The 16,070-nt window shown below is 42.7% G+C and overlaps 1 protein-coding gene across 5 annotated transcripts in view; it reads right to left on the bottom strand.

Moving 5' to 3' along the window:
• The window catches only part of MAZ (MYC associated zinc finger protein), an 89,822-nt gene that overhangs the window by 19,400 nt on the left and 54,352 nt on the right, over positions 1-16,070 (bottom strand). For all 5 annotated transcript variants that reach the window (XM_033946400.1, XM_033946398.1, XM_033946401.1 and 2 more), the window contains one exon: positions 4,265-4,436. In XM_033946400.1, the coding sequence (XP_033802291.1) occupies positions 4,265-4,436 (172 nt within the window). The remainder of the gene's footprint in view (positions 1-4,264; positions 4,437-16,070) is intronic.

Raw genomic sequence — 16,070 nt, 5'->3', positions numbered from 1 at the left:
CCATAAAAATTCTGGGAGTCACGCTGGACAAAAACTTATCTCTAGATAACCATACCGACCTCATAATTAGGAAAAGCTTCTCGGTACTTTGGAAACTTCGCACCATAAAAAAACACTTCTATGACAATGCATTCCGCCTACTTGTACAATCCTCCATCCTCAGCATCCTCGACTACTGCAATATCATCTACCTTAACGCCACTAAGAAAACTACCAGAGACTAAAAATAGTCCAAAATACCGCGGTGCGCCTCATCTTTGGCCTAAAGAAATGGGAACATGTCACCCCTTTCTATCACCAACTACACTGGCTACCATTTGAATCTAGAATTCTTTTTAAATTTGCATGCTTCTGCTACAAATCGGTTAACGGCTCCTCCCCAAGTTACATAAACACACACTTTAACCTTTACTGCAGCAACAGGACATCACGGAGAACTCAATTGTTCGCCTTCCCTTCGCCTAAACACTGTCCTCTCAAAAGATTCCTTGATAGAACTTTTGCCTTCCAAGCAGCCAAGTCGAACCCATGGCTAGCACAGATGATACTCGAGGCCCCCACTTACCTATCATTCAGAAAACTACTAAAAACGTACCTTTTCAGCAAACACGACCCTTAATAATCCATTCACCTCACATGACACTTACCCCACCCCTGCCCCCTTCCTCCTTCACCAGTCCCTCCCTCCCCCACTCTCTACCTCCCCTACCTAGCTCGATCAAACCTGCAATTTCTGTAATATTGTTGTAAACCTGCCCTCTTTGCAGACAGTTAAGAATCGCTGTAATTTCACGGCTGACTGCGGCAAATCACTGTAATTTATCGTAATTCAGCCTGCAATTTGCTGTTAAAAATACTTCTAATTATGCTGTAAATCTGCTTCTAATTTTGTAAACCTACTTCTAATTTTGTTGTAAATCTGCTATTCAATGCAGATCATTTGCTAATTGATGTAAACCGCCTAGAACTCACTGGGTATGGCGGTATATAAGAATAAAGAATAATAATAATGAATAATAATAATAATAAAATTTACCCTGCCGTGGGTTGCATAGAAATAAAATCAGACTCAGGGAATAACCAGAAGAACGGCCCACAGCGCCGGAAAATACATGTCCCATCTCATGCTGCTATAAACCGGCACCTGCACTATCAGCTGCACATGGCCGTGACAAACACCGATGAAAGAGAGCCTCAGAATAAACAGGACTACTATTGCTGCACTGAAACCCAACAATGAGAACAAGTGCGAGCATAAAATTGCACCGCTACTGCCGTGCTGTAACCAACAAGGAAACCAAGCGCGTGAATGCAAAGGGCGGGAAGTCCCGGCTCCCTCCACGGATTTCTAGTCATAAAACTTAGCCTCAATAAAATATCCATGCCTTAAACATACGTTGACCGAACCCACATTACTAAGACTCCCAAACAGAACCTGAAGTTCAAACAACCGTAAAAGCCAGACATACTCACAAACTTGTTGTTAGGGCCGGTTGAAGCCAGTTAAATCTGGTTGATCAGCAGTAACCAGGCAGAATGGAGGAACTGCGGTCTCTTTTTTTTTTTTTTTACAGAGAAGGGAAAGAAGAAAAATATTGAGACCCAGTCAGACCCTCTATCACTGGAGGGAGGGTGAGGCAGGGACCTGGGGGGGCCCAGGTGTAACCCCTAAAGCCGGCACCGTTCAGCCGGACACCCCTGTCTCACTGAAGAGAAAATCTCAACAGGAGAAATAGCATTGCCAGCTCACTGAAGAGAAACCTCAACAGGAGAAACAGAATGGCAGTCTCACTGAAGAGAAACCTCAACAGGAGAAACAGAATGGCAGTCTCACTGAAGATAAACCTCAACAGGAGAAAATAAAGTTCCAGCCACAGCCAGAATTCAGGAGCTAGTTGAATAGCGATCTTTTCCTGCTGGGAGATAGAGAATACTGAATAAACAGGAGGAGTGCCAGCCAATAGGACCACCTGTTAATCAGTTTCTCTATCTCCGCCTGCTGGTAGATGTGAGCTATCCCATTGGTCTCTGGATTCATCTGCTGCTGTTGCTAGGGAACGAGAGTTCGAGAAAGAAGGAAAGCCAGCAATTGAAGTCTTTGAGAAAGGAAGAGAGGGATTTGTCAGGGGGTTCATAAATGACCGCTATTCTGAGAGGTAGAGGAGAAAATAGCTAGATGGAGTGGACTTTGGAGGAGAAGCAGTAAGACTGAGGCGGAAGAAGGGGTTGAAACGTACAAGAAGGTGAGAGGAGCAGCCCAACACCACCTCCCCAACCAGCAGGGCAATGCGAATGGGAGAGAAGGTATCCTCTATGACATACAACAGCGATGGAAACAGTCTTCAGGACAGAGCCAGGTTTCTGTTAGTGCAAGCAGACAGAGAGCAAAAAAATAAAGAGGTCATGGACATAAGCAAGCTTGTTGGAGACAGAGCAGGCATTCCACGGGGCACATGAGAAAGGGAGAGGAGAGGAACAGAGATGAGACTGGAGATGCTGCAGTGGGACCTGCATGACTTGATTAGGAGGACCGGGATTGGGATGGATATCCCTGGCAGAGAGCAAAAGAAGGAGCAAGAGAATACAGATGAGTGTAGGAGAGGCATGGGGGGAAAGCACTGTGGATGAGATACATAGAGGGAGAATGAGGATGGCTGAGAAGAAAGTGTTGAAGCTTTAGGACTGTAAAGAAGGTAGAAGACAAACGGGAGGGTGAGGTGATGAATTCAAAGAGCGAATGATGTGGTGGTGAGGAGTTTGGTGGTTTAGGGTGAAGAGAGAGATTGGGTAAAGTCAGTAGCAGGAGGAAGAGGTGTACAGGAGCCACAGAGGGGAAGGAGTGGGCACCTGGTGCTGCTTTAGTAGATTTAAATTAGTGAGACTTGTGAGGCAATGGTGGCCCAGGAGTGTGCTGTGATGTCAAATTGCTTGGGATAGAATGAGGGCGAGAAGAAGCTAGTAGAAATGGTCCTATCGGGAGGGTTTGTGTGTGAGAAGCATGGCTAAGTGTGCAGCAGAGGTGAGAAGATATGGGTAAAAATAAATTTGCTCCTGGAGTTCTCAGGAGCCACTCTGACCAAGGTCCCAGTGGGGGCAGGATCACTCCTGCCCTGACTAGCCACTACACCACCAACAAATGGTAGGCAGGGAGAGAAAGCACTTCTTTTGTTCGGGGGGGGGGGGGGGGAGGAGGGATGCAAAGTGGGGCCTGCACAGCACATTTCCATTTTTCCCGTCCCATCCCCATGAGCTCTGTCCCTGCTCCATTTCTACAAACTCTGTCCTCATCTTCACAAGCCTCGAACATTATAAAATCATAAGTGTTTATGGCAGAGCTTGCAGGAATGGGACAGAACTCGCAGAGACGGGGCAGAGATAATGAGATCCCGCAGGGACGGGGACAAATTTGTTCCCGTGTCATGTTCTAGTTTGGGATGTCCTGTTCCACTTTCCCTCCTTTTATACTGTTTAAATTTAGGTTATTTGGTGACCGGAACAGGCCTAATCTACAGATTATTGGAGAAGACATTTACAAAGCAGGATCAGAAATGGGGTGTGGCAGTCTACATTTTCAAACAATTAACAATCAACAAAAATAGGAGACATTTTAACTTAGGAGGCTGGGGAAGAGAGAGAAGGATAGGCAGAAAAGGAGAGACATTTGTGGTAAATTGAGCACAGCTAGTCACCGTTCCCAGAAGTCACTCCAATAGCTTAGCAATAGTGCTATGCACTGCTATGTGAACATCCAGATTTGGTTCTTCAGCTAAGATTTCTGCTCTTTAAGCCAGTGACACTTATTGGCCATATTGGTTGCAGTTTGTGATCCCCGCCTAAAACCAACACCACAACGGCTGGCCTACAAAGGTGGTGATTAAAAATATGGAGACAATTTCTCAGTAGCTGTGAATAAAGGCTCATGGTACTGTACAGGCTGGTACCCAATGAGCTGTAAATTGGCACTGAGCTACAAATTGAAGGAACAGAAGAAAATAGGGAATGAAGTACAAACCTCTTCCCAGGCAAAGAAGTAACTTGTTCCCTGAGTTAATTCTCTCCAGCTTTTGTCTTCAAGCTGACCTGAACCAATCTATTTAATCCTATTTCCTGCCTCAGTCTTTCCCAGGTTGAAAATATTTTTAAAAAACAATTTTCTTCATGTCTAGTGCTGCCTACCAATCTTGGCTCCTAATATTTCCTCAGCCCCATTACCCTATTCCAGTGATTAATCATATGGGATGGTATCCTGAAGGACTCCACTTACCTTTGCTGCAAAGCTCACAGACATGGTTGGGCCCTTGGTTATGCACCTTCATATGGTCAGTTATGTAGGCGGCACTCAGCAGTTTGCCACAGACATGGCAGGGCACCTTCTCCTCATGGCGCACCATATGGGCTCGCAGGCGGTCCTTTGTAGCAAAGGCAGCTTCACATGTCTAGAACACAGAGGGCACAATTGAGAGACAGAGAGAAACAGAGAATGAAAGAAAAAGCTAACAAGACTGGAGTCTGTGTTTATGCTAAAAGCATGTGTGTTGAGGATGAGGAAGATGACAACTCCGGTTTCCAGTCCCGTAATGCAGGGGAGCTACCTGTTTCTCAAACTAGGTCTTAATCTTAGACATCTTTAATTTTTTTCTTCTATTATATATATATATTGCTTCTATTATATATCTATATTTTTTATAATTTTTTTTTTATTAATAAACATTTTTGTAGATTTTTGAATTATTGGAAAGCTTTCTTCTTGGACTACTATCTACTAGAGGTGTGCACAGGGACAATGGGAAACCTGCAGAAATTCCCAGGGATGGGGGGGACAAATGAGTCATTACTAATGTGGGGATAGATCAAAAGTGAATGGGGATGGGAACCAGATGATGTTCCCGTCACCTTAACTAGGAAACTTGACATCAACAACTCGGCTTAAAAAAAATTGAAAGAGGAGCACACATTGATGAAAATGAATGCACATGTTCAGTAGTTTGACAATATGGGAAATCACTGGAACTGGTGAGAATATTCATCGATTTGTTTGGCAGAGTATAATCGCCGTTGAGCTATAAACTGATAATGCAGCTAATTTGAAAGCAATATTTCTAGATGAGGTCTGGATAGATTGTGCAGGTCATAACCTTAATCTCATACTCTCTCATGGACTCAAGCCATCAAAACCTGAAGGAAAGATTAGGCTCTTTCTGGTATAAGGACATAAGGAGTCTTGACAAGTGGGTCGTTTTCCCCCAATATTGAGCTGTGCAGAAGACGTCATCTACATTTCTCAGCTCTGCCTCCTTCTTCACTGGGCTGTATTGTATCTCCTCAGTTTGTACCAAAGCAGTCAATAATCATTATAACAGGAGAAATAAGAAGGAGGGGATAGGGGAATTTCCCTGATAAGACATTTCTGTTCTGCTCTAATATAGTAAACAACGTTAATAAAAACATTAGAGAACTGAGGTGGCACGAACAAGCCACCTACCTGAGTGCAACCAGCACCAATACTTATAGAGCTCTGATACTCACACTTGTTTCTATACCCATAAAAGTGGTACTTTGCTCTTCATATCTGACTGGCAGGAGAAGATCTTAAGCTCCGGACCGATATACCTTTCCGAGACAGTAAGCAGGAAAATCATAAACTGACATAGTGGGGCATCAAGAATCATATGCCCTTATACCAGAAAGAAGATTATCAAAACAAGAACCTAATCTTCCCTTCTGGTGCAAAGGGCATAGGAGTCTTGATGAGTGGGACATACCAAAGCAGTCCCTCAAGTCTATGGCAAGCCTGCCCTCAACACCAAGGACCCAAAAGTGGCGTCCTATTGAGCTGCCGCATCCACTCTGTAAAACTTTGTAAAGGTATGGAGTATGGGCCATGTAATTGCCCTACAAATTTCCTTGGGTGGAATTGTTCGGGCCTCTGCCCATGAAGATGCCATACTTCAAGTGGAATGTGCTTCAAAGCTATCAGCAGCTGTTTACCATAGCGCCATGCAAATCCATCTTGAAATGGATACCTTAGACGCTGGGCTGCATAGCCTACTTAGACTAGTTAGCACAAAAAGATGATCTGAGAGCCAGAAGTCATTAACTACCTCGAGATACCAGAGAAGAACTCTCTGCACATCCAGCAACATCAAAACTTTGTCCTTTTTCTTTGAACCCATGGAATGAAGTGCAGGTAACCAGACCTCCTGGTTGACGTGAAAGGCCAAAACCACTTTCAGCAAAAAGGAGGGAATCATGCGCAGGGAGATCCCACCTTCTGTAACTTTGAGGACTGGCTCTTTACACAAAAGTGCTTGCAACTCCAAGACTCTTCTTGCAGGGCAAAAGTCATCAAGAAGACTGTCTTAACCATCAGATCTATCAGTGACGCCTCCTGCAAAGGCTCATATGGAGCCTTACTAAATCCCTGCAATACAATGTTAAGGTTTCATGCTGGAAAACGTTGTCTTATGCGAGAGTGCAACCTGAGCACCCACTTCAAAAATTTGGCTATGTCTGGGTGAGAAGCTAGTGAAGCCTTTTTTACTTGAGCTCTGAAACACAAGAGGCACTTTGAGTGATCCAACTGCCTGACCCTTTTCGAATTCTGCTTATCGAAATGCCAAGACCACCGAAATTGGGGCTCTTAAACGTTCCACACTGTCTTTAGCACACTAGTGCTGAAACATTTTCCAGGCCTTAGTATAAGCTGTGACTGTCACCAGCTTCTTAGCTCTAAGAATAGTAATGATCACTTTCAAGTATCCTTTCCACGCTAATGCTGTATGCTCAAGAGCCATGCTGTAAGCCCAAAGTGTTCCGAATTCTCTATGGGAACTGGCCTGTGATAGTAGATCCAGAAGAATCGGAAGCTTGAAACCTTGATCTCTCCAACCACATACCACAGACAACACAGCCAATCCAGGGCCACCAGGGATTACCAACACTGGGTGGTTTCCTATTCTGCGGATGATTCAGTCTATCAAAGGGCCATGGGGGAAACATGTATAACAGCTCTTTCTCTGGTCATGGTTGAATTAAGGCATCCAGTCTGGTGCTTCCAGATTTGCATCTTTTCAATGATCTCTTGGCACTTGGAAAGATACAACTTTTATTTATAAGTTTTGAACTTGTACAGAAAGCAATTTAAACAAAAAAAGCAGTTTGAAACCATACAAAGAAACAAAAACATACTAAGGAAATAAATTTTTGCTTAAAACAGCTCAATTCCTTAATAAGATCCAGAAATGTAGATTTAGAGACACACACAGATGTGGGCGAGAAGTTCTTCTGCTAAAACCAGGTATTACAACCTTAGGGGCGACCTTTCACCTTCGCTATCCTTGAAAATGTATAATACATTATAATTCGCAAAAATATGTTTTCTTTGAGCCATTCCAGTTAACAACATTCCTATCGTTATCGTGACTGGATAAGGAGAAAGTACGAGGGCTATGGCCCAGATTCACTAAAGATAGGGAGTCAGTCACTGTTGGCCAATTCCTGGCTGATTTTAAAACAGCGATTGATTCACTATCTTTTTCATTGTTTTGGCCAATCAGGGCCTTCCTTAGATCCTCCCTAAGGAAATCCCTGATTGGCTGAGGGGCCTGAGGCACCTGAGCCAATTAGGGCCTTAGGCCCCTCCCTGTGCATCACATGATGCACCGGGGCAGGATCTAAGGCCCACATTCACCGTTGGAGGAGGCTGGAGCAGGAGGGACTTAGCACCCCTCCTGCTCCCCAACTTTTTAAAGGTACGGGGAGGGGGATGGGCCTGGCCTGGCCAATGGCGATAGGAGGTTACGATGGCAGGAGGGAATTGGCATCCCTCCTACCGTATTTGTGCTAGCAGAGAGAGGGTGGGCAACGTCAGGGAAGTTTTGGGGTTTTTTCGGCAGAGCTGGGCCCGATGGCAGGTGGGAGTCGGCTTCCCTCCTGCCTTTTTCTTGGGGGGAGGAGCCCGCAGGGCCGTGTTTGTGTATGTGGGGGGGGAGGGGGTGTTTTTTCTTTTTTTAGAAAAAATTGGCCAGATATTGTGCGTGTGTAATACAAGCAAAATATCAGTGCCATTAAAAAAAGTGAACAAAAAACAGGCAGACCTGTTTACCTGTGTTACCATAAAGATACTACAGAATAAAGCCTTAAGACATCAGCCCCGTATCTCAAATCATTTATAGCAAAGGACAATTTTTCTCCATTGAAACTTGGAGCCATTTGCTAAAAATAAACGTTGGAAGGTACACCGCTCGGTTGATAGTTATGATAAACAGCAGGATAAACATGTACATGTCGAGAAGATTGGAGTAACTCCACATAGGTTTTGGAGAGGCAGCTTATATTTAACATCCCCCGAGGAAGACCCATCTGGGGTTGAAACGCCCACAAAAAGAGAGGGCATTGGGAGTCTCTATGAAACATCAGCGTTGATGGTGGCAGGATCCACTAATCACTAAGATAAGTGTTGCCTTTCAATTAGAATGAGAAGGTTTTTTGTCACATGATTCACAAAATTTTTTAGAAATAGTATTTATGGGTATTACTAATTAAAAAATGAGTTAAAAATTTTAAAAAATTAAAAATAAAGAGATAATAGGGAATGGTAGATGGTGGTGGGCGTAAATGATTATAAAAATATACAAGACGAGGACTTGAAATGATATATACATCATAAGAGGTTCCAAAGACTAACGTCTGTATAGTTATAATATGCCCACAACAGGTTTAATCATTCAGAGAAGAAATAGGAAGAATATCAACAGAGATGAATGGTAGAAGTTGATGCTAGGAATTGATAACAACAGCCTATTAGTTATGACAATTAACATTTGATCAGAAATTTATTATTAAAAAGTTCAAATTTATCATCTTGGTAGCCCACTTTTTTGCTATAAATGGTAACTGTGTTACCGACAGGTCTGCAGCAGTTGGGTTTTAGGATAGTAAAACACGATTCAAAATAGCCAAGCAATTGTTAGAGAATCAATTTCTTGGCTATTTTGCATGGGGGTTTTACTAATTTGCATGGGTGGATCGGATCGGGTAGGAGATTGATCGGGCAGCAGTTTAGTGAATCAGGTCGGGGTTGGATCGTTGGCACAGGATCGGAAGGTTCAGTGAATCTAGCCCTATGTAAAGTTTGACGTCGTTAACTCAGTTATTTGATTGTCTGTTTTGTTAATGGAAAGATACAACTTAAGTCTAATTTTGCTCTACCCAGTAAGCAATGGCACTAAATTGTTAGTAGGACAACATCAATATGATAAGGGTTACTATAATAAATAGTAACTACTAATATCAAAAGTTCACAGTAGGATAAAAAGATATTGGGGATGCACCGGGGAGGGGAAGGCCCATTTTAGATGATGCAGGCAGGCCAGCTGGGAGGAGGAAGTCTGCCCTCCGTGCATCTAAGTGAAGGTAAGGGGGGCTGTCGGAGGCTGGGGAGGGGGTATCGGAGGTGGGGAGGAGGTTACTTAGCAGTGGAGAGAGTGGGCATCTCCCCCGCTGCGGGTGGAGCACGCAGCAGATGTGTCTTGGCAGCAGGGAGAGTGGGCATCTCTAACATTGCAAGAGGGGGGATGTTCGCTGTCTCTTAAGGGGAGGGATGTTGTGATGCAGCAGGAGAGAGAATGGGCATCTCTCCCACTGCATCACAGCACAAGCTTTCTAGTTGTCTCCGACACTGACCGGCATCCATGGACTAGTTGCTTATTTTTGCCGCCAAAAAATGATGCTGCTTTTAGAAAATGGCTCGACATTTTTTAAGAATCCACCGGAGGGCTCAATTCAATGCTGAAGAGCCCATTTACATGTCATTGTCGGAATCCGCCGCTAAAATGCATACAGGCTAAATCATCAGTAAACAGTTTAGTGACAGCGTTAAAGTTTTGAGAATATGGGCCCTAGTTTTCAAGTAAGAGATAAACCAACACAGTTCCTGCCTTTGCAGTCTAATTTCAATGAGCTGGTATAGCAGGAGATAATAGTTAACAAGATCAAAGACTGAACTCAGGTCAAGGGAGATGAGGATCACTAACATGCCCCCTCCCCCATCCAATGCACTATGCACATAAGTATAGATAACCGAACAGTTTCTGTGAGGAAGCTTGCTCTAAAACCCAACTATCACGAGTGAAGGCTACAGATTTCTTCAAGAAAAAAAATTTAAAAAAGAGGACACGTGGCCCTGCCCAATTCTACACCAGCCCCAACCCCACACAAACCATTTCTCTTCCCCTTCCCTGAGTCTAAAAAACCATGTCTGGAGAGCCTCCAAGAATGCACAGATGTGACACAATGATGTCACATGCATGTGCACATGCAAGTGCTATCATCAATTTGCATCTTCACATGCTCAGAGGCCCTCCAGAGGTGGCCCCCAAGTTTGGAGCCTTCCAAAACCCAGACAAACTAACAGGATTTGAAAATCCATCCAATAAACCAGCAAGTCAGACGTTGGTGCTGGGCAAAATGGTAGAAACTATTATAAAGAACAAAATGACAGAACATATACGTAAACAGGTACCTGACTTACAAATGACAGAGACAGAGAAAGTATGGGGCAGGAATTGGGACCTGAATCCTTTTCAGTTGGGGGCTCGTCCGGGATGGGCAGATGATATCACCAGTATTTTGTGAGTATTTCTGAATTTTTTCTGTTCTTTAATACTCACTGGGTAGTGGTGACCTGTACCCAACCCCTTATTTTAAGTTCAAGCTTTGGGTTCTATTATGGAGTTTTTTTGGGAAAAATCTCAGGGTACTTTCGGTAAGCGCCCCTCATAAATATAAGCAGCTGCCATTCTTTCGGAAAGAATGAAATTATTTTTGGAACCCCCCTGCCCACTCTGTCATTTGTAAGGTTAAAACTTTTATAGAGTATAAGATTTTATTGTCTCTTATTACTGTACCTCGCTTATAAGGTAAGATAAGCGAATATTTTTGCATTGTTATATTGGCTTTGTAATGAGTAATAAGGCACTTAGGTTACTCCTAGACAAATGAGACTTGTACGGATGTGTGTGTGTATGACATTTTTCCTTCAGCTCCCATCTTTCTGTGTCACCAATCTTTAATACTGAGGTAGGACATGCTGTTATGTGGAATGAATTGAAAGCGCTGGTTGAATCAGTCTAAGATCTTTCCCTTGTAGTTTGTACACAAGCACTATTTCTTGTCTTCCTTTTGATCCTGACTAATTTTGTGCGTTTTTTCTACCGGCTGCTTTCTTTGTGTTCTGTGCTGGATCATAAAAAAAAAAGAAACAAGAAAAAGAAAAAATTCCGTTTTAGAGGTTTTCTTTCTTGTGCAGAGCAAAAGCTAATCTGTTCTTTGCTTTCATTATCAGGGTCTGTGCATGAATGTTTTTGTCCCTTCCCCCAGACTTCTCTGTTTGGGCTTCCACTGACCCCCTATAGTGCTTCTTTGAAGTTACTCATTCTTGGTTTTATAAAGCAGTAAGGTGAGATTCCACTGCTTGTCTCTTGACTTTTCTCCGGCATTATCAAAACCACCATCTCTTCTTATAATACGCCCATCGCTCTTGTTGTCAAAGCTGATGGCATTATTAGGGCTGTTAGAGTTTTGGTAATTCTCATTGCACTTATGTTTCTTCCACCATTCCATCGGCAGCCAATGATTTTTTTTCTGTCATTTTCCTAAAGAATGTTTTATTTTTAGTCCCTTTGGTGAGGCTGCCTTCACCTTTAAGCAACAGTATACCTAGTGTGGAATGTCCTTCGGGCTATTCTACAAGTCATGCACTGCCCCTCATGGTCCTATTCTCATTTTGTACAACTTTTTGTGTTCCATAATTCAGGAGACCTGTCAGGCTGATAGTTTGTACCTTTTATAATGGTTGTCTGTGTGTGGTCACAAGGTGTCATGAAATAAACTGCACTGGTGTACATCTGAAGTGAAATACCTGGGTTTTGTCCTGTCTCATGGTCAGAGGAAAATCTGCACTTTCTGCATTGCTGCTATTCTGGGTCTGCCCCGCCCAGCTACCAAGAAAGACATGCTTACTTTTCTTGCTATGTTTGGTCACTGCCGCCAATGGATCTCTGCTTGTTCCTTCTATGACCAGATTTGAGACAGACCCTGGTTTCTGAAATGACTGCTCTTATCAGATGGACTTATGAAATGTTGGACATTTAAGATGTGCTTTGGTTTCTAGCTCAAGTCTGGGTTTTCCTGCTTATGCCCACATGTTTTATCTCTTTGTTTGGGACTATTGTAACACCATGAAGGGAGAACATGGCGGTAAGTTACGCTCTGTTGCCTTTTTTTATAGTCACTCCTGTTCAAGCCCTGGCTGCTTGTGCTATGGTGGTAGAGATGGTTACTTCTCTGACCCTAGGTCACCTCATTACCCTTCACACTCTTCACGATGTTCAAGCCCTTCTTTTAAATGGGCTTTTGGGTCTCAAGGGTGAACAGGATTCTCTTCCTCTCTTTTTTCACAGCTTCAGTCCTTTGTTACCACCCCCTCCTCTGAATTTGATGCCTGGCGTTTGGCAGGTGCCCAAAGCCGCCCTTTTGGACGGACTTTGGTGCAAAGAGGGGAAACCCTGGATACCAGCTGCTAGCTCTCCCTTATTCATTGCCCAATATCATGGTATTGGTTATCGTAGTGCTCGCTCGACATTTTAACTTCTTGCTAGTGATATTTTCATTCTTGACCTTTTGCTCCTTGATACAGAGATATATAGTTCGATAATTACAACTGGCACGGTTGTGAATTGAAAATAAATTGGAAAATACAATTCCTTTCTATTGTTTTAGCTGAAATTAGGATGTTGCTAATTTAAAATGTTTTTTCCGGATTTATACATAGCCATCCCAGATCCGTTTTGGCACAGATATTTCTAATGTTTTCCACGGGTCCTCTTTATCACTGCAGAGATAGAGACGCTCCAAAGAGACATTAGCTTTATGCCTTTTTCCAAATATGAGATGGTTATGATATACATTATTTGTTGTTTTGGTTTTTTTATATCAATGTGTTTATTTGCAGAGTTAAATTCAGCCCTGCACACTTGACAGATGAAGAAATAGCTCCACGCTTAAAACTTTATGTTTTGTCTGTGTCATGTCTACTTGTTTTAGTTTAGTGGGTACCCCAGGATACATAATATTGGCCATTTTTAGAGCTCTTTTTCCACTTTTTACTAGCCTAACTGCGCAATGTTCTTTTACTTATAGCTTTTATATTCTGAATATAGTTTAGTTAGGGGTTATAAGAAAAAGTTTTACTTTATACAGCATTTATTTCGTGGTGTTCCCTACATATGATCCATTCAGTATACATTTCTGAATACATTCAGTACATCAGTATGGTCTCTCTGAAGTGCATAATAAGTTATATGCAGCTCGCAAAAACATATCCTTTTGGATTGTTCAATTAAGAACCTTAAGTAACTGAGTATTGTCTCTCTTTTGCCATGGCTATGCTAAGTGAATGAATTGGTATTGTTGCATGTTGCCACGTTCAGTGCAGGCAACATGGTTTCTCTTGTTTTCTATCTCTTATTTGGATCACATTGGAGTACAGCTGCTGAATGATATTTGGAATGCTTTTCAAGCATTTCTTTTCAAGTATCTCTTTCTGTATGCACAGACATCTGGCTGTTCTCCCTTTGAGATTCTCACGGGATGACCTTTCCCCGCCCCATGGGTAGATTTTCCCTTGATACAGGAGGAATACGTCCAAAAGCTAATTGAAATATTAGGGCTTGTTCAAAGAAACGTGTCTTGCACTTCTCCTTTCTCTCCACAGATTCTTACCCATTTTTTCCAGCCTGGTGATTATCCAGCAGCTTTCCAAGGATCGGAAGCAGACGGATTTCCCCTTTGGCCTTCCCACTACTGTGATCGCTGTGCCCAGGCCCGCTGCACTCACTGAGGAGTTTCCTGTTTGGATCCACGCAAGTCGCTTGAAGAGGGTTAACCTAAAACCCCAGAAGCAAGTCTTCCCTGCGCAGATTTCACCTCCTCCAGTGGAACAACATAATGATCTCATTGCAGCATTCTACCAACTTTATCATTCTCTTACTGGCACTGCTGCTGCTAGTTTTTCTCCCTGTATGGATCATTTCTAACTGGGTCTACAGGGATGATGTGTTCTGGGTCCACGACACTTTCTGCCCATACCCATCTGTAAATGACACTCCTGCTGTAAACAGCACCCCCGACACCTCTTTGCGAACACGACGTCAAGCTGGACTACTCCCTCGCAAAGGCTGTCCTTCAATTGGAATCCAGAAAAGACCGATAGTATGCTACCCTTTGGTATAATTCCAGCAGTGTGCAAGTTGCCACCTTCTCCTTTGAGTATTGTGACATTGTGGACTGTTCATCAATTGATATCCCAAGGCTGTGCCATTGGTCCTCAGAGATTCCTAAAACTAAGGACATATATATATATGTTACTGACTCACGTTGGGGGGTTAAGTGTGCATTCTGGGGAGTGGTAGGGTGGAATATTAATACTGACTGGGCTTATAAACTAGAAAATACCCTGAAAAACAGTGAACCAAAATGGTAAATCACTGCTTACTTGTATGACCCTTCATAAGGTTGGACACTGTTATAGGAAAAGTGTTCCTGTACAAATTATTAAGCTTTCTCTTACTATTGACAACCCTAGACCTACTGATGAAGGTATGTACATTATGGACATGTGGTTTAAGGGTGGGTCTAGCTATCCGACCCATCAGTTTTCTTATGGGATCTATCTACCTCCACTCATCTTCTCCCGCCATTTTGTGGGGGCCCCAAAAAATACTAACCCACTGGTCCCTACATTCAATAAACTTACTGACATGATGGCTATTGCCAATCCCACTTTTGAAGATATTGTGGCTGTTGAGGTAGGGTTTTCAGAACCTAACCTTTGGTTAGAATGGATGAAATTCACTGCTGATCAACATAATAAGAGTAATTGTTACATATGTGCTCAAGCTAGACCCCATCTAGGAACCGTACCTCTGGACCTCCCTCCTGGTATCCAACCATGCTTTTTTGGGTTATTTACCTATCCCCTTTGTGCACTGCAGTGTTCTAAATACCCTTTGTTGCCAGGACAACAAAAGCTTGATATTGCCGTTACCATCTATAAGGGCAATTACACATGTCATGTTTTTAATCTGACACAGGGTAGTTTTGTAGGTAATTTACCCCCAGGTTATTGTTCTGTCTTGGCTCATAGGTATGCCCCATTGTTGCTGCATTAGATTTGATATTTACTGGCTTTATGGAGACTTTTGGCTCCCTGTTAAGCTACCCAGCCAGTGGATAGGCCAGTGCACTTTAGTTAAGGTTACTATGCTTCTGCATATTTTTCTGAAAGGCATCCTTCCTATTCACATGGTTTTTCCTTTTATTTGTCTTGATATAAATCTGATCACATGTATACATAGATGCTATAGGGGTCCCAAGAGGGGTCCCAGATGAATTTAAGGCCCGAGCTCAGGTTAAGGCTGGGTTTGAGTTCCTTATTCCCTTTATTACTATTAATAAGAATGTTGATCGGATTAGTTAAAATTATTATAATCAGCAATGCTTTGTGAACTATTCTAGGAACGCCTTGCAAAGTATTACTGATCAATTAGGCTCCACTTCTCAGATGGTTCTCAAAATCGTATGGCCCTAGCTAGGATTCTAGCTGAAAAATTCTCCTCAGTATTTTATGCTGTTGTACTTTTCTTTCTGACAATATAGGTCCTACTATGGACATTCAGAAATTAGCAGACCTCTTTGCTGAGTTCAAATGTAACTCTGATTTATCTAATTCTTGGGATCAGCACTTTAGTTGAATGCATAATCTCTTATTATTTGCACTCTTGTCTTGACTGCTCATGTACTGTGTTATTCGTATTACAGCTCCTAAAAAACCCCTCCTTGAGAGACATATCTAGAGTATCACTCCCTTCCAGCTCATGCTGTGTATTTGTGACGTCATTTACATGACGTAAGAGGGGATTTGAAGGGACACGTATCAGAACTTTAGTAAGTGTCCTTAGGCATATGTTGTTTAAAGATGCAAAGGTAGGCCCTGTTTATCTTTCCCTTCT

This window comes from Geotrypetes seraphini, chromosome 5 (assembly GCF_902459505.1).
Source record: "Geotrypetes seraphini chromosome 5, aGeoSer1.1, whole genome shotgun sequence".
In the NCBI taxonomy this organism is placed as follows: Eukaryota; Metazoa; Chordata; class Amphibia; order Gymnophiona; family Dermophiidae; genus Geotrypetes; species Geotrypetes seraphini.
Note: the sequence above shows the minus strand (reverse complement) of the source record. Positions and strands in the feature narration are given on the sequence as shown.